Genomic DNA, 21,971 nt, shown 5'->3' with positions numbered 1-21,971 from the left:
GGTCTCGTGGCCATGTTGTCTGTTGGTCATGTCTGTTGGCCATTTTGTGGCTCATCTTCTTCTCATTTCTCTGTACTAACTTGCCTCATTTTTGCCCCAGAAATGTATTTTGCAACTTTTCTGCAGTTGTCCAGGAAGCATGGCTTTCTGTGCCTATTTGATTGAGTCACTAGTTTCCAGCTGGTGCACATGATTTGTTGAACAAATATTTGGCATTTCAGCTTCAGACACCAGTCTCTTAAAGGTAGAAAATTCCCCAGACACAGAATGGGAGTTCAGGGGGCAGAAATTCAAAAATTAAAATGTTAAATGCCCATTAAAGGCAAGTTAAATTGGAATTGATGGCAATATTGCTGAGTGTTGCTATTCCAAGTTAGCAACCCCTGCTGTGGGCTGCTACTCTAAGTTAGCAACCTACGAGGACCGGGCGGGCTTCCACGGCTCGGCGGTGAGCCCCTAGGCCAACGCGTAGGCCTAGGTTCTCCAGGCGTGGGGGACGCGCGGTAAAAACCACGGAGAGAGCCTGTGAGAATGAGCTAGTCCAATTTATTGCGGAAATACACTTGATTACATAAGGTCGGGTCAAGGGAGGGGTAGGAATTGGGGTGGGTAAAGTACGGGGCGGTAGTGGATAGGCGGAACTGTGCAGGCAGCTATGAAGTAGGCGGTGATTAAGAAAGGGGGCAGATTATGAGTTGGCTAAGTGGACGGGACTGGCGGGAAGGATAGCAACGGCTGGAAAAGGGAGATAACAAAGGCTAGGAGGAGGGGTGAAGGGAGGCAGCAACACAATATGTTCAAGTAGATATGTCTAGCAGGTAGTTGGAAATGTGATGCTGGTGTTCCCCAGAAAGCTAGAGTTAGATTTGGGAGGTGGGTAGTGAAATGTAAGGATCTTTATATGGATAATCTGGTTTTGCAAGGATGAGTGACACCAGATATGTAGGAAAGAAAAGTTTATTTCTACTCAGGTCCTAGAAGAGAGTGGAACAGCATGCCTTCTGGGGTCACATGGGAATTATGTCAGGAACATGGGATCAACCTGGAAGGTGGGGAGAAAAAAATTATAGTGGACCTGGGGACTATGCCTTTAAAGACTTATAACGGTAGTGGTTGGTTAGGCAAGAGTGGGGATTGGGGAGTTTGTATTTGATTTTCCCAGGGGCAAGAACCTGGGTAGGATGCAGGGAGGAGAGGAGAAGGTATTTACCTATATAAGCAGGTATCAGGGGTAGTCACTGAGGGACCTAAGTGTACTGGATTTTATATAGGCTTTTGACTATGCTGGAGAAATGAATTTCAAGAGCATGTCCGGTTAATTAGGCCAGTAATTTATTCAGGCAGGGAGGGAAGAGAAATGGGAGAAAAATAACAAATAAGGGAACCCAGGTAGAGAGGAAGGGGCTGAAAAATTATTAAAGAGGGCTGCTTTGCAGGCTACAATTTCCCATTATAGGTTATAAATACCCAGGTTTACTTGCATGGCCACATGGCGGAGGAAAATCGGCAAGAGTGGTGCACAGAGGGCAGGCACAGTTCCATAGGTGAGAGCGCATGAGAGACCTTAGGCCTGGTGCCTGCCTTTTTGAACTGCTGCTTATCCCACCCCTTTGCTAATAGCAGGGGAGGAGTTCCAGCTGTTTACCATTTTGATTGCTTATTTCTCTCTTCAATCTCCTATGAGGGTCCAATGATAAAATCCTTGGGGAATATCCAGGGCTTCTCCTGGCTTCTGGAGGAAGTCTTCTTCTGAGTGGCAGAATCTTGGGGAGGGTCTTCCAGCAGCCATCTTGGTGTTATTGATGTCCACGTGGACTTCTTGCCAGGTTCCAGATTCATTTATTGATTCTCTATTTTGCTAGCCTGCTTCATAAGGACAGGGTCTGAGATGCTGAGACATTTTGCTGGTTTGAGTTTTTTGTGGACACTAGAAAATTATGTTCTTAAATTGAACCTGTTGTGGACCTTTGATTAGATCAGTTAAGGGCCATTTGATTAGTTTGCTCCAGTAGGGTGTAGTTCAGGGTGGGTCTTAATCCTCTTACTGGAATTCTTTATAAACAGAGAAATAAATAGCTGTAGACACAGAAAAAAAGCTGCAGAGACAGAAAGGTGGCACCCACCAAGCAGAGAGAACACCAGAACAAGAAGCTGAAAGCAACGCCGATTGAAGAAGATAGAGACCAGCGAAACCCCTGTGTCTTACCACATGGCAGGAGTGCAGGATAACCATCAGTCAACTTTTGGGGACAGAGCTTCTCCTGATGCCTTGATATGGACATTTTTCTCAGCCTTGAACTACAAACTTTTAACCTAATAAATTCCTATTATAAAAGCTAGCATTTCTGGTATATTGCTCCCAGCAGCATTTAGCAAGTTAAACAGGCATCATGACAGGGAAAAAAAGCCCGTATTTTATTTTTAATTCACTACAGATAGTGATCACATTTAAACAGGAGTCTGGAGAGAATATAACTCAAACTATTCATCTACATTTGAGCAATCTGTGTCTGAGAGTGGTTCATCCCTATAGAATGTGCTAGCCACTCAATCCCCCAACATCTAAGTGGAAAGGAAGAAATTTACACTCTATTTGGGGGAGACATGAAATTATGTAGATAACTCTAATACAAGACAGGTAGGAGGAGAAAAGAGAACTAGTAATTGTTGAGGGCCTATTGTGTACTTCACAAATATTTAAGGTCCCATTAAGTATCGGGTGCCAAGATAGGCTAATTAAATGTGAGCAAAACCAGACAATGTTTTTGCATTTGAAAAAATCAAAGCAGGGTGGGGCGCAGAGAACCGGTGAAGGGTGATGGAAGGTCAAACTGGAGATAAAGCAGTGCCAGGCTATATAATTTGTCTACCTAGGTTAAGGATTTTGAGCATTATGCAAAGGTCAATGGAAAACCATCTCAGGGTTTTAAAGTGTTTTTGTTTTTCCATACAAATTTAATTCCTACAACCTCCCTGTAATTGCTAGGCTCCATTTCCACAAGGTAACTGGGGCTCTCAGAGGTTAACTGCCTTAAAAACTACAAGCAGTGGAGAAAATGATGGTGGGCATAGAAGGCAGACAGGAAGTAAGGGCACCGTGGAGAGGGAAAAGGAACTCATACTTGTTACCTGTCAGAAAAAAAAATACTGTTTCACTGAATATTCACTGCTTTGCAAGGAAGGTTTCAAGAGGCGGCACTCAGGAAAGGAAGGAGTCAGGATGCAAACTGCAAGATTATCTGTCTCCACAGTCGCGGTGAAATGCTGCCTCCTAATAGTACCTCCTTATGTGTACTGAGTGCATTAAGAGCACAAACGAGCTTGAGCCCTGGAGTTTGAAGGACCCTTGGCACAAGAAGATGATGTAAGAAAGAGGGTGGAGGGAACCTGTCCTCAGTGGAGTTAAGGCCCGAGTGGTAGATTAAAGGGAAACTTAGACAAGCAGGCCCCGGCTGGCTCTGAAGGCGAACCTGAGGTGCTTGGGCATTAGCTAGTCAGTGAACACAAAGCCATCTATTAAAGAGCTGCACTGCCTCTCGCATATTTACAGTCCACGTGTGACGGTCCCTCCTGTCTTGCCCCAGTTTCGACCCAGCCTGAGGAGACGCCCTAGGTGTTTGATGAACACCATCAGCCTGATTCTTGCAGGTCTTTTAGCCCCACGACTGACTCCAGGTCCCCGGAACTCAAGTAGACCAGGGTCACCCCACGCTGAGGGCGGGGCTGCTGGTGCCCGCAGAAGGCCGAGCGCACCTGGCTTCTCCTCCACGCGGCGGACGTGGGAGGGGGAGGGGTAAGAAGGACGGGCCTCCGAAGGGAAGAGCGCCGCGCGGTTTGGCCCCGGCGGCGATCCGTACCGCCGTGGAGTCGGCAGCGAAAATATGGCGGCCGTGGCCGGGCCGGTAACTGAGAAAGTTTCCGCTGAGACTGGTTTATGTTAGTGCTCGCGGCCCCGGCCCCCGACCCTCCTGGCGTGCCGCCTTTCTACCCTGAGCCGCAGGCTTAACCAAGATCTTCCTTTACAGGGCTGGCACCGAGGCAGACTCCGAGGGTTGGGAAAGGATTGGTGGCGGCGGCCAAGGTAGGGAGACCATGCGTTGAACGGCGGGGCGGCGGGAGTCAGGCACCGATACCGCGTCGCGTCGCGTCGCCCGTACACCAGGCTCCGCCCAGCAGATCCCGGGGCGGGTGTAGGGTCACCTGCCCCGAGAGGAGTTGACAGTGGAGCGTGGAATGGAAGGCTCTTCACTCATCTGGGCTCCTTGTTGTTGTCCCCTAAGTGCAGGGGTGGCCAGCCAAGTTCCAGCTCCGGCCTCCCGCCTCTCGCTAGAAGAAGGCAAAATGGGCGAAAAATTGCTATTGCTCCCTATTTTGCCCAGAGAATTATTATTCGAGGTGCTATACGCGTATGAAATGGGCCCAAAGAATAATCATGAACCCAAAGAGAACTGAAGTACCGGAATTCCCCTGGCTTCTCAGTATGGTTCTTTCAGCTCATGCCCCCTCCCCTAGATGGGACAGAAATAGTTTCTGAGTTGAAAGTTCATGCAAGTGAGAACACATTTTGAACTGCATAATGAGTCAGTCCCTGGAGGTGGGGCATGAAAAGAGAATTTACAGGTTTGGAGAAATTTGGGTGAAGCTTTAACTGTGAAAGCTGAATTAAGGCCGAGAGAGAAACAGAAACCTAATATTCACGGACTCTCTCCTAACTCTACTACTTATTAGCTGTGGGATACTAGACGAATTATTTATCCTCTTTGTGCGTTAATAAGTGTTCAATAACTGATTACCATTATTACTTAAATGTAGGTATTTACATATTAGCCTTTAGTCAACAAGTATTTGTTGACTGCTTTCTTGGAGCCAGATTTTCTGCTGGACACAGCATAAAGTATTGAAGACAAAACCCTCGACCTGGTGATCTTGTGGGGGAATGCAGACATTAAATAAGTAATGATGAATATTTTGCTATTATAGAGGAAGTATAGGGATCATAAAATAGGTCAGGGGAGACTTTTCTAAGAAAATGATTTAAGCAGAGATCTGAAGAGTAGAATAGGCCAAGTAAAAGGACTAGGGTGGGGCCAGGAGAAAGGAAAGGAGTGTAACTGGAGAAGGAATATTTTGTGTAGTTCTGAATTGAAATATCATTGTGGCTGGAGAACAGAGGATGAGAGGAAGAGTGGAAAGAGATAAAGCATGAGAGTTATTCAGGTCCTTATAAGACATAATAAAGAGTTGAGACTTTATTGCTTACAGTGATGGGAATCCATTGGAAAGTTTTACATAACAGTGTGATGGGACAAATTTTGGTTTTAAAAAAAATATACTTCTTAGAGAAAGCACAAGTGGCTACAAGGAGACATTCAAGTGTGAGACAGTGGTGGCCAAAACTGGATGGTGACCTTGGGATGGGGAGAAGCAGAAACATTTAAGAATTGTTCAGGAAATAGATGGACTGGACTTGATGAGGATCAAATGTAGATGGTGAAGGAGAGGAGTGTTAGAGTGTAGAGGGGATTTTATAAAACAGTTAGACTTTGACAATTGTTAGTTAACTTTTTCAATATGCAAATATATGCATATATAGATTTTAAAGTGTGTTTCAAAAGAAACTTTATTTTCCACTTATTCATTATTTTGTGTAAGAAAGAAGCATATGAGAGATAAATTATATAAAATTAACACAAGTATTTTTTCTGTGTTGTTTTTTTTTGTAGATTATTATAAACAAAAATTTCACCTGAGAAAATGTTGAACTAAGATTACGGATGCATTGGATTTGCTGGATGAAATACAAGCAGTTAATTTTCATAAAGTGGGGTAAAAGCCCAAATTGCCAGATTTCATGTGTAAATCACTGCGTTATTGCTTTAGTCATTGTCTCTATTTAGCAATGACAAGACTGGAAGAAGTAAATAGAGAAGTGAACATGCATTCTTCAGTGCGGTATCTTGGCTATTTAGCCCGGATCAACTTACTGGTTGCTATCTGCTTAGGTCTTTATGTAAGATGGGAAAAAACAGCAAATTCCTTAATTTTGGTAATTTTTATTCTTGGTCTTTTTGTTCTTGGAATTGCCAGCATACTCTATTATTATTTTTCAATGGAAGCAGCAAGTTTAAGTCTCTCCAATCTTTGGTTTGGATTCTTGCTTGGCCTCCTATGTTTTCTTGACAACTCATCATTTAAAAATGATGTGAAAGAAGAATCAACCAAATATTTGCTTCTGACTTCCATAGTATTAAGGATATTATGCTCTTTGGTAGAGAGAATTTCTGGTTATGTCCGTCATCGACCCACTTTATTAAACACAGTTGAATTTCTGGAACTTGTTGGATTTGCCATTGCCAGCACAACTATGTTGGTGGAGAAATCTCTGAGTGTCATTTTACTTGTTGTAGCTTTGGCCATGCTGATTATTGACCTGAGAATGAAGTCTTTTCTAGCTCTTCTAAACTTAGTTATTTTTGCAGTCTTGTTGTTTTTCTCATCTTTGGAAACTCCCCAAAATCCAGTTGCTTTTGCGTGTTTTTTTATTTGTTTGATAACTGATCCTTTCCTTGACATATATTTTAGTGGACTTTCAGTAACTGAAAGGTGGAAACCCTTTTTGTGTCGTGGAAGAATTTGCAGAAGACTATCAGTTGTTTCCACTGGATTGATTGAGCTTATATTTTTTATTCTTTCAGCATTTAAACTTAGAGATACTCATCTCTGGTATTTTGTAATACCAGGCTTTTCTGTTTTTGGAATTTTCTGGATGATTTGCCATATTATTTTTCTTTTAACTCTTTGGGGATTCCATACCAAATTAAATGACTGCCACAAAGTATATGCTACCCACAGGGCAGATAACAATAGCCTTGATAGAATCATGGCATCTAAAGGGATGCGTCATTTTTGCTTAATTTCAGAGCAGCTAGTTTTTTTTAGTCTTCTTGCAACAGCGATTTTGGGAGCAGTTTCCTGGCAGGTAAGTTCTCATGTTTATCTGTTATGTCATCTCCTGTGATGTGTGATAAAGTTCTGGCTTCAAGAGTTGAATTATTAGAATTTTAAGGTCAAGGTCCTGAATTCAAAAGGAGATTATTTTTTGGCACTTAAATTTAATTTTGGTAATGGAATAGAATACTGAGTAAATCTTGACAGGATAATATAGTTCAATCTTTAGCAAAGCAGAACCAAAATACTAGGAATGCTCAGTGTGTGAAGTGACCCCCACCTCCTGATTGTTCCTTAGTGAATCACTCATATATTAAAGATACTTAGAACATTGGCATTTGAAGGGCGCTTAGAGATTGCGCTCTGATCCTTTCATTTTATGGATAAGGAAACTGAAATCTAGAGAAAACATCTCCAGAATCAGTAGTTTAGCCAGAACCAGGTTACCCAGCTCCTATCTAGTCCACTGGTCTCCCTACTACACATTTCTTTTATGCAGCCATTTCCATGAAGGCTTTATTTTAAAGGTGATTATATATACAGGTTCTTAATTATAGATTAGGGACTCTCCTAAGGGGGGGAAACATTTTTTTTTTTAACACTAAATTTGCTTCCCACAATATGGAAGAAAGATATAATATAGATGAAGACATACAAATCATACAGTTGGAGTTTATATCTATAGTAATAAACTCAGTCTTCCATTCTTTGGACTGATTGACTATGTAGTATATGTCAGTTACTGTACTGGTGCTAAAGTTCTAAAGACGAATAAGTAATATCTCCATCCTTAAAGTACATTTCTCCAGTGGGAGGGGTAAGGGGTAGACATGTAAACAAAAAATTGTGATTATAGTGTGAGGAGTGCTATAATTTAAGCACATCAGGCTGGGATGTGTGGCAGTAAAGGAAGGCCAACTTCCCTTGATGCAGTTCTCTGCAGCAGAGTAATTTCTAGAAGTGTTTGAAGGAAGATGTGGGAGTTGCCTGGACATGGTGCTTTCCAGTCCATTTGAGTTGGGACAGGGAGCTTGTGTGATGATGAAAACCAAATGATGAAAACAGTGTGAGTGTTGACTAAGGGTATCTTAATAACTTTGTTCTTACAATTCACCAAATTCTTCTTTGTTTTTTCTACTAGTGGTCTTCAAATAGGGTCCCCGTATCACTGGAGGTATACAAATTTTCCAAGGAGGAATATCAGGAAAGATAGTTTAAAGTGATTCAACTTCCAGAGTCTTACCTTACAGTCTACTCTTTCCTGAAATTGATTTAGTTGATAATGTCCCTTACTTTAGATGGGAATAGAATTTCCCTGTGATTTTAATTTGTTTATCTCTAATGACTAATGATGTTGAGCATATTTTAATATGCATATTAGTCATTTACTTATCTTTGTTGTTAAAGTGTCTATTCAAATATTTTACCCATTAAAAATTTTGTGTTATTTGTTTTAGGATTGAGGTGTTTTATTAAAAAAGATTTATTTATATTTTCCCATCCCTCCTCCCTTTGTTTGTGCTTGCTGTCTGCTCTCTGTGCCCATTGGTCCTGTTCTCTCTTTGTCTGCTAGTCTTCTCTTTGGGAGGCACTGGGAACTGCACCTGGACCTCCCATGTGGGAGAGAGGTGCTCTATTGCTTGGGCCATCTCAGCTCCCTGCTTTTGTTGTGTCTCTCATTGTCTTTCCTCTTTGTGTCTCTGTTGTATCATCTTATTGTGTCAGCTCGCCATGCCTAGCTTTTGTACCACCTCACTGTCTTGCTTGTCTTCTCCAAGAGGCACTGGGAATCAAACCCAGGACCTCCCATGTGGTAGGCGGGAGCTCAGTCACTTGAGCCACATCCACTTCCCAGGATTGAGTTTTAAGAGTTTTTATATATTCTGGATACAAACTATCAGATACATGATTTAGAAATATTTTCCCCTGTGCATGGCTTATCTTTTATTTTCTTAATGATGCCTTTTAAAGAGTAAAAGTTTTTAATTTTATTAAGACCACTTTGTATGTTTTTCTTTCATGGAGCACGCTTTTAGCATTTCACTTAAAAAATCTTTGCTTAACCTTAGGTTTTCATCTAGAAGTTTTATCATTTTAAGGTCATATATTAAGGTATATGACCCATTTTCAGTTAATTTTTATGTATGATTTGAGGTAAGGGTCTGTTTTTGTTTTTGTTTTTTTAGCATATGTTCGTGCAAGTTTTCAGCATCATTTATTGAAAAGATTATCCTTTCCCCCATTGAACTACCTTGACATATTTGTCCAAAACAATTAAATAGCTCTTTATTCTGTACCACTGATCTTATATCTGTTTTTATGCCAATACCATGCTGTCTTGTTTACTGTAACATTATAGTAAGTCTTTTGTATAAAATTTTATTGATGCATATCATTCATACATGAACAGACATAAACAATAAGTATGTAATAAAAGTTGTGAACTTGTAAAACAAACCTGCATATCATCATACAGGTCTCCCATACATCACCCAACCACTAATACCTTACATTGTTGTGAAACACTTGTTAAAAACTATGAAAGAGGATGGTCAAAATACTACTAACTATAGTCCATATCTTACATTTGATGTATTTCCCCCCAACCCCCGTGATGATTAACACCCTATATTAGTATTATATATTTGTTAAAGTTCATGAGAGAATGTTTTTATATTTGTTCAGTATCAAAGGCCATCTTCTACCACTGGATTCCCTGTATTATACAGTCTGATACTTTGTACAGTCCATTCAGTGTGTACACTCAGAGGCTTTCGTTTTCCTCACAGAGTTGTGCTGTCATCACCTCAGTCAATTTTAGAACATTTTCATTACTCTAACAGGACAAATCCCGTACCCCCTTTTACCCCCCAATTATTATCCCTTAGAATTGATACAATGTTATATCTTCTTTGCCACTGCGGCAAAAATATTATTATATTACTGTTAACTGTCATTCATAAGTTACATTAGTTGTAATTTTCCCATGTACCACCGTTTTCTTGACACTTTGTAAAGTAAGAACATTTTAAAATTTGTACTATTAACCAGTCTTCACCACCAAAATCACTGTTTACAGTTCCTAGACTATTCTCTAGCTTCCTTTCAATAGATAGTTTTCTAGATAGAATAGATAGAAATAGATATCTATCTATCTATTGACTATGGTAGTCCATAGACTACCCCTTTTCAGCCACAATCACATTTATAATTTAGCAGTGTTAGGTATACTCACTGTAATGTGTTGTTATCACCTCTAGTCATTTCCACACTTTAAAAATAAATCTTATTAAAAATACTACATACTTTAAGCATCAGCTCCCATTCTCAACCCATATTCTATCTCCTAGTAACCTATACTCTATAGAGTTTACCTCCGTGAGTTTACTCATCATATTTAGTTCATTTTAGCAAGATCATACAATATTTGTCCTTTGTGTCTGGCTTATTTCACTCAACATAATATGCTCAAGGCTCATACATGTTGTCCTGTGCATCCCAATTTCATTTTTTCTTATTCCTGAATAGTATTCCACTGTGTGTAAATGCCACATTTTGCTTATCTATTCATCTGTTGATGGATACATGGGCTGGTTCCATATTTTAGCAATAGTGAATAATTCTGCTATGAACATTGGTATGCGAATGTTAGTTCACGTCCTTGCTTTAAGTTCTTCTGAATATATTCCTAGTAATGGGATTATTGGATCATATGGCAGTTGTATGCTCAATTTCTTGAGGTACCGTCAAACTGTCTTCCACAGAGGCTGTAACAGTCTACATTCCCATCAGCAGTGAAGGAGTGTTCCTATTTCTCCACATCCTTTCCAGCCTTGTAGTTTTCAGTTTTTTAATAATGGCCATTCTATAAGTTATGAGTAGTTTTATTTTTTTTTTGCTAGTTAATTTTTCCAAGTGTACAATCAATGGTATTTTGTATAATCACATAGTTATGCACTCATCACTTCAATCATCATTAGAGCATTTTCATTATTCTAATAATGATCAAACAATAAAAATTCATGACCTTTCAACCTCTTTATGCTTCCCCTGCTATACACATAGCTGCTATTCTCTTCTGTCTCTCTAGTTTATTTGTATTATATTTTGTAAAATCAGACTTATATATGCAATATTACCCATATTCATGTTTCACATGGGATCTCTATTATATTAATACAATCCCATGTTACATCTTTTAACTTTCCTTCTAGTAATATACATGTCCTTAGACTCCCTTTCAACCACTGTTATATCCATATAATAGCACTGCTAGTTGAGAACTCTATGCTATGCTTTGACCTATTCTGTTAATTTCCAAAGACTTACAAACAACCTTTTTACCAATTCTGCATAGATTAATCCTCAGCTTTCCATTCTCTACCCTCATTCTATTTTCTGGTGACCTCTATTCTAGTTATTAACCCCATGAGTTTACACAATATATTTAGTTCATAATAGCACAATCATACAGTATTTGTCCTTTTATGTCTGTCTTGCTTCACTCAGCGTAATGTCCTCCAGGTCGATCCATGTTGTCATATCCTTCATGATCTCATTTCTTCTTACTGCTGCATAATATTCCACTATGTGTATATACTGCACTTTGTTTATCCATTTATCAGTTGATGGACACCGGGGCTGTTTCTTTTTCTATCTTTGGGCAATTGTGAATAATGCTGCTGTGCAGATGTCTATTCAGTTCTTCTGGGTATATACCTAGTAGTGGAATTGCCTGGTCAGAGATGGCAGATCTGTGTAATTTCCTTAGGAACCGCTAAATAGACCTCCACAGTGGCTGTACCATTCTACATTCCCACCAGCAGTGAATAAGTGTTCCTTTCTCTCCACGTCCTCTCCAACACTTGTAGTTTTCTGATTTTTGAATAATGACTATTTTAATAGGTATGAAGCGTTATCTTGTAGTTTTGGTCTGCAGTTCCCTCATAGGTAAGGATGTTGAGCATATTTTTCATGTACATTTGGGACATTTTTATTTCTTCTTTGGTAAAATGTCTATTCAAGTCTTTTGCCCATTTTTAAATTGGGTTGCTTGTTGAGTTGTATGATCTCTTTATATAACATGGATATCAAATCCATAGGAATAGGAGGTTTCCAAATATTTTCTCCCATGATGTAGGCTTTCTTGCTAAACTGCTTTGAAGAACAAATTTGATGACATCACGTTTATGTATTTTTTCTCTCATTGCTTGTGCTTTGGGTATCAGGTTTAAGAAACTACCACCTAGCACAAGATCATGAAGATGTTTCCCTACATTTTCTCCCAGGAGTTTTGTGGTTGTAGCTTTTATATACAGTTCCTTGATCCATTTTGAGTTAATTTTTGTATGAGGTGTGAGATGGGGTCCTCTTTTCTTTCTTTTGGATATGGATATCCAGTTCTCCCAGCACCATTTTATGAATAGACTATTTTGTCCCAGCTGGGTGGGCTTGAAAGCCTTGTCCAAAATCATTTGACTGTAGATGTGAGGGTCTGTTTCTGAGTTCTAAATTCAGTTCATTCGATCAGTCTGTCTATCTTATGCCAGTACCATGCTGTTTTTACCAATGTAGCTAAGTAATATGCTGTAAAGTCAGAATGTGAGAGTCCTCTAACTTTGTTCTTTTTTTTGAAGACATTTTTGAATATTTGGGGTCCGTTGTGTTTCCAAATAAATTAGATAATTGGCTTTTCCATTTCCGCAAAAAAAGTCTTTTGGGATTTTGATTGGGATTCTGTTGAACCTATAAATCAGTTTGAATAGAATTTACATCTTAACAATATTTAGTCTTCCAATCCATGAACATGGAATGTCCTTCCGTTTATTTAAGTTGTCTTTGGTTTATTTTTACAATGTTTTGTAGTTTTCTGAATACAGGTCCTTTATGGTTAAGTTTATTCCTAAATAGTTGATTCTATTAGTGGCTATTCTAAATGAAAATTTTTTTCTGACTCTCTTCTCAGATGGTTTATTAGTAGTATAAGAAACACTACTTATTTTTGCATATTAATTTTGTATCCCACCACTTCGTTGAACTTGTCTTTTTTTCCCTCTCATTCTATTAATGTGTCATATTGCATCGATTGGTTTTGATAAGTTGAACCACCCTGCATTACTGGAATATGTTCCCCTTTCCTGTGGTGTGTAATCCTTTTAATACACTGTCAGAACTGTTTGGCAGTATTGATTGAGGATTTTTATGTCTTTATTTGTAAGGGATATTATTCTGTCATTTTCCTTTCTTGTGCTGTCTTTTTTTTTACTTGGTATCAGGGTAATGTGGTCTGAAATGTAAGTTAGGAAGTGTTCCCTCCTTTTCTCAATTTTGAAAGTATTTGAGAAGGATTGGTGTTAATTCTTCTTTAACTGGTAAAAATTCAGCACTGAAGAACCAGCAAGATGGTGGCGGAGTAAGATACTTCTAGAGTCAGCTCCTGCTTACAGAGCAGTTAGCAAACACCCAGAGCTCTCTGGAGCTATGTGAAGCACCTGTTTGGGGCCTCCAGGAGACCAGAAGAACGTTCTGCAATGTCCTTGAAGAAGTCGAAGGAGGAGACTGCCCATCTGCAGAGAAGACTCATAAGTACAGTGCTCCACATCCCAGAGGCCAGTGTCCATCCTCCACTGGAGGCACAAGCCGCCTCAGGAGCTGTTCTGTGGATGGAATTGAAAGTTCCACTTCCCAAAAATGGGGGAGGAAGAGACGGTTGGGCACCAATTTCAGCTACTGATGAGTAAATTCAGCAGGCTACAGTATAACCCTGAGAGCAGCTAAAGTTTGAGCCTGTCCAAGTCAGAAAGAGGCTGGAGGCTGTCATCTTAACTCGGCGCCTGGCACGAGGGGAAGCGGGGTGAACTGAGAATCCCAGTGCTGGTGGGGACCAGTTTCTTTCCATGCAAATCATATTGCAGGTCTAGCCTAGGCCCCAGTGCCACCTCCAGCAGGGAAGAAGCTGCGGGGACCTGCACCAGCCTCTCCGGGAAATTACCGGCCAAGCCACGGAGGCTGGTGATTGTCCTACGCGAGCTGCCCCAGGGGTTTTTCTGTGGCTGGAGATGGAGGTTCTAATTCCCAGAAATGGGGGAGGAGGAGAAAGTTGGCTGCCAATTTCAGCTGCTGATTGGTAGACTTGGCTGGCTGGGGTATAACCTTGGTAACAGCTGGGGTGTGAACCAGCCCAAGTCAGAAAGAGGCCAGTAGCCGCCATTCTGACTCCGCCCCCAGCCTTAGGGGAAGCCGGGCTGACTGAAACTTTCAGTGTCAGCAGGAACCAGTTTCTTTCACGCAGATCAGCCTGTATCCCTAGCCTAGGCTTCAGCCCCATCTCTGGTGGGGAGGAGCCCTGCACCAGCCTATACAGGTAACTGCAGGTAACTTTGGCTGGAATAGACTGAAAATCAGAAGTCTACCAGGGCAACCGTGATCATTTTGGACGTGTACTGCATAGATTGCTGCCCACACCTGCAGCTCCATCTCTGCCCCAGGCAGAGGAGAAAGGAATGTGAAGCTTCATCAGTCTCTCTGGGAAACTACAGTCTAGGCCTGCACTTGGATTATTTTACATAGCTGTGACTCTCTCCCTACCCTTGGCAAAGGAGAGAGTTGGAAGAAGCTTCAAGGTGCAATGAGGGCAGCTTGAGCCTTATAGTGCCAAACACATGCTTGGCTCCTACTGCACAACCAGCAAGGGAGAAACAATAGGAAGCCCTAAACTAAAGAGAAAAACTGCACCCAGAAAAAATACTCTAGGAAGCCAGATGCGAAGACACCAACAAAAAATTACAATCCACACCAAGAAACAGGAAGCTATGGCCCAGTTAAAGGAACAAGATAAGCCTCCAGATGACATAAAGGAGTTGAGACAACTAATTATAGATGTTCAAACAAATCTCCTTAATAAATGCAATGAGATGGCTAAAGAGATTAAGGATATTAAGAAGATATTGGATGAGCACAAAGAGGAATTTGAAAGCATACATAGAAAAATAGCAGATTTTGTGGGAATGAAAGGCGCAATAAATTAAAAAAACATTGGAATCATGATAGCAGATTTGAGGAGGCAGAAGAAAGGATTGGTAAGCTTGAGGAAATAGCCTCTGAAAATGAGCATACAAAAGAACATATGAAGAAAAGAATGAAAAAAATTGAATAAGGTCTCAGGGAACTCAATGACAGCAAAAGGCATGTAAACATACATGAAGGAGAAGAGAAGGGAAAGGGGCAGAAGGAATATTTGAAGAAGTAATGTTAGAAAATTTCCCAAGCCTATTGAAGGACATAGATATCCATGTCCAAGAAACACAACTTACTCCTATCCAAAAAAATCCAAATAGACCAACTCCAAGACACATACTCATCAGGATGTCAAAGGCCAAAGATAGAGAATTCTGAGAGCAGCAAGAGAAAAACAATGCATAACATAGAAGGGATAGCCAATAAGATAAAGTGCTGATTTCTCACCAGAAACCATGGAGGCAAGAAGACAGTGGTCTGATATATTTAATAAACTATAAGAGAAAAACTTCCAGCCAAGAATCTTATATCCAGCAAGCCTGTCTTTCAAAAATGAGGGTGAAATTAGAATACTCACAGATAAACAGAAACTAAGAGAATTTCTAAGCAAGAGACCAGATTTTCAGGAAATACTAAAGGGTGTGCTAGAGCCTGAAAAGAAAAGACAGGAGAGAGGGACCTGGAAGAGAGTCTAAAAAGGAAGATTATATCAATAAAAGTAACTAAAAGTGTCAAAAGAGTGGTGAAAATAAAATATGACAGATAAAACTCAAATAGTTAGGAATAAACTTAACCAATGATGTAAAGCACTTATATTCAGAAAACTGCAACTCAATGTTAAAACAAATAAAAAAAGTCCTAAATAATTGGAAGAACATTCCATGCTCATGGATTGGAAGACTAAATATCATCAAGATGTCAATTCTACTCAAACTGATGTACAGATTTAATGCAATCCTGATAAAAATCCACCAGCATTAAAGAAAAAATTGAAAACATGATCATTAAATTTATTTGGAAGGGTAAAGAGTCCTGAGTAGCCAGAAACATCATAAAAAGGAAAAGTGAACCCTCATCTCCAGACTTTAAATCATAATACCTACCTATAGTGGTAAAAACAAAATGGTGCTGGCCTAAATACAGACCCAATAGACCAATGGAACCAAATTCATGGTTCAGAAACAAACCCTCACGGGTATGGTCAAGTAATTTTTGACTAGCCTGTCAAACTCACACAGCTCAGGCAGAACAATCCATTCAACAAATGGTGCTGAAAGAATTGCACATTCATGGCTGAAAGAAGGAAAGAGAACCCCTATCGCACACCTTATCCAAAAATTAACTCAAAATGAGTAAAAAACAAAAACAAATATAAAAGCAAGAACCATAAACCTTCTAGAAGAAATTGTAGGAAAATACCCTCAAGACCTGGTGATAGATGGTAGATTCTTAAAGGAGATAAGAGGAGGAGTGAGTGGACTACTGATGTTTAATGTATGTAGAAGTTTTAATTGGGTTTACAGTGGAGGTGTGGAAATGTATAGAGTGGATGGTAACACACTGAGTAACAGCTAGTTTATAAAAATGGGTATGTGACTGAAAATGGTAGTCTAGTTATGTAAATGCCAATTGACAGAATGCTAGAAAATAATCCAGGAAGTGGATAGCACAGTAAACAAAGAGGTGGATGAGAATTGTGGTTGATGGTACAGATGCAAGAGTGTCTTTTGTTAGCTAGAGCAAATGTATATCACTACTGCAGGGTATTGGGAATGTGGAGAAGCATGGGAAAAATACAGCCGGAGTGACCTATGGACTGTGATTGGTAGTAATAATATTCTTGCATTTATGCAAAAGATGTACTATGTTGATATTGAGGCAGTATGGAAAATGTGAGCCAAATATACACTATGGACATGGTAACAATCAGATGATATTATTTTATCTGTAGCAAATGGCACACCACATTGTGGTGTGTTGATGGAGGGGTGTTGTTTGGGAATTCTGCACATATGTATGATTGTTTTATAAGTTTACAACTTCGGTCATAAGAAAATATGTATTTAAAAAATAATAATAGGGTTGGTTGGGGGAAAAACACACCAAATGTAAGATAAGGACTATGATTAGTAGTAAGATTTTGACAATATTCTTTCATAATTTATAACAAACATCTCATGACAATGCGAGGTGTTGGTGGAGGGTTGGTGGATGGGACCCCTGTATGGTGTTATGCATGTTTGCTTTGTAAGTTCACAACTTTTACTGTACACTTGTTTATGTATGTTCATATATAAGTGATATAAAGAAAATAATAGGATTGGTTAGGGGAAAATACTTTGTTTAGCAGTAATATTTTGACAGTGCTCTTTAATTATTAAAAAGGTTTAAAAACAGTGCAAGTTATTGGTGGTAGGGTGAGATGTTATGTATGTTTGTTTGATGTTATATATGTTTGTTTTGTAAGTTCACAACTATTATATACTTATTGTTTATGTATGTTCATGTATGAATGATATATTTAAATAAATTTTTTAAAAAATGCTTATCACCGCAAAAGAAAAAGAATATTCAGCAATGAAGCCATCCAGTTCCACTTCTTTTGTTCTTTGGGAGGTTTTTATTTACTGACACAATCTCTACTTGTTCTGTTGAGATTTTTTGCTTTTTGTGTTAGATTAGGTAATTTGTATGTTTTTAGGAATTTTCCATTTCATCTTGTTTTCTAATTTGTTGACAATTAATTATTCATAGAATCATCTCCTAATCCCTTTTTTCTGTAAGATTGATAGTAATGTCCCCACTTTTGTTCCTGACTTGATCTTATTTTTGTATTCTCTCTTTTATTCCTTGTCAGTCTGGCTAATGGCATATTGATTTTATTGGTCTTTTCTAAAAACAATCCTTTGGTTTCATTCATTCTCTCTTTTTCTTCTATTTTAATTATCTCTGCTGTAATCTTTCTTCTAACTTTGGGTTTAGCTTTTCTTTTTCAGTTTGTTTTGGTTATAAAGTTAGGTTATTGATTTTTCATTTTTTTTCTTTTTAATGTAGGTATTACAGCTATAAATTTCCCTCTGAATACTGCCTTTGCTGTATCCCATAAATTTTTGTATGTTGTATTTTCCTTTTGATTCATCTTTTAAGTTTTTCTAGTTTCCCTTGCAATTTCTTCTTTGAACTAGTTGTTTGACAGTTTTTTTTAATGATTTATTTTTAAAATTTATTCCATCCCCCTGTTCCTCCTGTTGTCTGCTCTCTGTGTCCATTCACTGTGTGTTCTTCTCTGTCTGCTTGTATTCTTATTAGGTAGGTCCGGGAACCGATCCTGGGGCCTTCCAGAGTGGGAGAAAGGCATTTATTCTCTTGTGCCACCTCAACTCCCTGTTCTGCTGTGTCTTCTTATTTTCTCTTTTCTGTTTCTCTTGTTTTGTCATCTTGCTGCGCCAGCTCCGCATTGGCCGTCACTCCTGCGTGGGGCAACTTTCCCACCCTGGGTGGTATTCCCCTGCAGAGTGGCACTCCTGTGCCAGACGACATTCCTGCATGGGCCGGCACTCTGCGTGGGCCAGCTTGCTGCATTGGCCAGGTTGCCCTCACCAGGAAGCCCTAGGCTTCAAACTCTGGACCTCCTGTATGGTAGATAGGAGCCCATTGAGTCACATCCATTTCCTTGTTTGACAGTTTTTTAAACTTCCACATATATAAAAATTTTCCCTTTTTCCTTCTGTTGTTGCTTACTTAGCTTCATTCCGTTTGGGTTGGAGAAGATACTTTGTATGATTCCAATACTTAAAATTTATTAAGATTTGATTTGTGACCTAACATACAGTTTATCCTGGAAAATGATCCATGTGCTCTTGAGAAAAACGCGTATTCTCCTGTTGTATATCTTTTGTGTATCTACAGTTGCTTTAAATTACTCCTTCATTACCCTTTCATTGAAGGGTAATTTTGCTGGATACAGAATTATTGGTAGTTTTTGTTTTTTTTCTCTAATGACATAAAATTTCTCATCCCACTGTCTTCTAGCATCAATTGTTTCTGTGAGAAATCTGCTGGTAATCTTACTGAGGCTTGCTTGTACATGGCAAGTCATTTTTTTCTTACTGCTTTCAAAAGTCTTCCTTTGTCTTTGGATCTTGGCAATTTTAATATATATCTGTGTTTAGATATCTTTGAGTCTCTCCTCCTTGTAGTTCATTTAGTTTCCTGGATGTGTATATTCTTACCTTTCAACTGATTTGGAAGGATTTGGCCATTATTTCTTCAAATACTTTTTCTGCTCCTTTTTCTCACTTTCATTCTCCTGGGACTCCTGTGATACTTATATTGGTATGCTTGATTGTGTTCCACACATTCCTCACACTCTATTCACTTTTATTCTTTCTGCTCTGCTCCTTGAATAATTTCAATTGTCTTTTTCAAGTTTGCTGATCCTTTCTTCTGCCTACTCATATCTGCTGTTGAATCCCTCTATTGAATTTTTCACTTCAATTATTGTTCTTTTCATCTCCAGAATTCCTGTTTGGTTTCTTTTATAATTTCTCTTTATTTTGTTCAGACATTTTCCTTTTGTGTGTGTGTGTATGGAATCCTTTAGCTCATTGAACATATTTTAGACAGTTGACATAACATTTGACTAAAATTTCCAGTGTATGAGTTTCCTCAGGAATGGTTTCTGTCAAATTCTTTTTTTCCTGTAAATGGACCTGTTTGTGTGTGTTGTAATCTTTTGTTGAGTACTGGTCATACTGGGTATTATGTTGTTGTAACTCTGGAAAACTAGTTCTCCCACTTTTCTGAGATTACTGGTGTTTTTTCTTGTCGAAAGCTGGAGCCATGAGTTTGTGACTTTCCCAAACTATTTTTGCTCCCACAGGGAATAAACAGAGAAAAAAGAAATAGGTACTGCTTCTCGAAGGCTCTGTACTGCTTTTGCCTGAGGAGGGTTGTAACAATGTCTGCCCTCAGTGCCAGTCTCTTAGTGATCTAAAGTAGCTGATCAAAAACCACGATTAACAATCAAACCACACGCCCCTAGATGTTGGAAATTAGACCCTTTTAGCCCACCCTGACACCAGCAAGTTGCTCTAGAAACCTAGGTTGCAGTTCCCACCATTGCTTGCTATGTGATTGGGGGATGAGAGATGTTAACCACAATTTATTAGCTTTTTCATCCAGCCTTTCCCTGCATGCTGCAAGTGTTCCATGAGATGCCATAGTTCCAAAAATAGTTGATTTTACAGTTCCTAATGGTTTTGATGGAGGGACTGATTCCTGGAGCTTCCTATTCCACAATCTCCTTAGCATAATGCCAATAATTCTTGGCATCCCATAAATTTTTATATTTTGTGTTTTATTTTCTTTCGGCTCAAGATATTTCCTGATTTCTCTTGTAATTTTTTCTTTGACCAGTGGGTATTTTAAAGTATGTTGCAGAATTTCCCAAATTGCTTTCTATTGTTGATTTCTAATTCTGTGTTTTTGGAGAATATAGTTTGAAAGATTTCAGACATCTGTTGAGACATGTTTCGTGGCCTGTGTTTTATTCTGAATAATACACCATATTCATTTAAATGGAGTGAGTATTTTGCTGTTGTCCCATGGATTGACTAGGTCAGGTTGTTTGATAGTGGTGTTCATGTGTCTATATTCTTACACATTTTCTCTCTAGTTCTATTACTACTGAGAAAGGACCATTAAAATATCTATTACAATTATTAAATTCTCTATTTCTTCTTTCAGTTTTGCCATTTTTTATGTTATGTATTTTAGGGCTCTGTTCCTAGGTGAATGCACACTTAAAATTGTTATATGTTCCAAATATAGTGAGCCTTTTATCATTATTAAATCTCTACCTTTGTCTCTAGTGTTATTTCTTCTTAAAGTTGGTTTTTCTTGATATTGATGTAGCCAATCCAGCTCTCTTATGATTACAATTTGCATCGTATTTCTTATTTATGTTTTTCCTTTTACTTTCAACTTATTTGTTTTTGGTTTTTTTTACTCTAAAGTGTATCTCTGTTCATATAGTTTGATGTTGCTTTTTTATCTAGTTTGTCCATTTCTGTCTCTTCACATTGAATGCCATTAATTATTTGGTTGGATTTAAATGTGACATCTTGATAGTTGTTTTCTACCATATAAGACTTTCTGTTACTGTGTCTTATCTACTGCCTTCTTTTTTATTAAATATTTATGAGAATGCCATTTTTGGGATCCTTTATTTTTAGATATCTGTGTGTTATTTTCTTAGGTGTTCCTCTAGAGATTACAATATACATACTAATTTATTACATATTTCTTCATGTTAATGCTGACTTAGTTCTGGTAAAATATAGCAAATTTGCTCTAGTATAAATCCATTTCCTTCCCCAGTCTCTTTTGTACTATCAATGTCATATATATAGCACTATACATAATATGTTATGAATCTACAATAATTGTACTGTAATTCTTTGTTTATACAAACATGTTCTTTTAGAGGACTGGACGGAAAAGAAAAAAATTTATATTTTTATATAAATCTTTTATATTTATTTACCTTTACCATTTTTGATGCTGTTCCTTTTTCTTGTGGATTCAACTCACCTTCTACTGTCATTTCCATTTAGCCTACAGGACTTCCTAAGTATTTCTTATAGTGCATGTCTGTTAGCAACAAATTCTCTCAGTTTTTGTTTATCTATGAATGTCTTTATTTTGGTTTCATTTAATTTTTTAAAATTGTAGTAACATAAAATTTCCAATTTTTAAAAAAACATTTATTTTATTTATTTCTCCCCCATCCCATTATTTGTTCTCCCTGTATGCTCCCTTTATCCATTCGTTGTGTGCTTTCTTTGTCTGCTTGTCTTCCCTTTAGGATGCACTGGGAACCGAACCTGGGAACTTCCATGTGAGAGAGAGGCACTCAATTGCTTGAGCCATCTCCACTCCCTACTTTGTTGTGTCTCTCATTGTGTTTCCTCTTTGTTTCTTCTTGTTGTGTCATCTTGTTGCAT

General features: G+C 38.7%; 1 protein-coding gene across 4 annotated transcripts in view; it reads left to right on the top strand.

Annotated features, from left to right (window-relative positions):
• The first annotated feature begins 3,533 nt into the window (after positions 1-3,533).
• The window catches only part of TMEM168 (transmembrane protein 168), a 51,860-nt gene continuing 33,422 nt past the window's right edge, over positions 3,534-21,971 (top strand). Inside the window, exons 1-3 of one of the 4 annotated variants that reach the window (XM_071215235.1) lie at positions 3,534-3,648; positions 4,026-4,081; positions 5,724-6,979. In XM_071215235.1, the coding sequence (XP_071071336.1) occupies positions 5,852-6,979 (1,128 nt within the window). In that variant the 5' untranslated portion in view covers positions 3,534-3,648; positions 4,026-4,081; positions 5,724-5,851. Of the gene's footprint in view, positions 3,794-3,814; positions 4,082-5,723; positions 6,980-21,971 lie in introns of those variants that run through there. The other 3 variants (XM_071215236.1, XM_071215234.1, XM_071215233.1) reach the window with 3 other exon arrangements.

This window comes from Dasypus novemcinctus, chromosome 5 (assembly GCF_030445035.2).
Source record: "Dasypus novemcinctus isolate mDasNov1 chromosome 5, mDasNov1.1.hap2, whole genome shotgun sequence".
NCBI classification, from domain to species: Eukaryota; Metazoa; Chordata; class Mammalia; order Cingulata; family Dasypodidae; genus Dasypus; species Dasypus novemcinctus.
The sequence above is the reverse complement of the archived record's forward strand: the minus strand, read 5'-3'. Positions and strand labels throughout refer to the sequence as shown.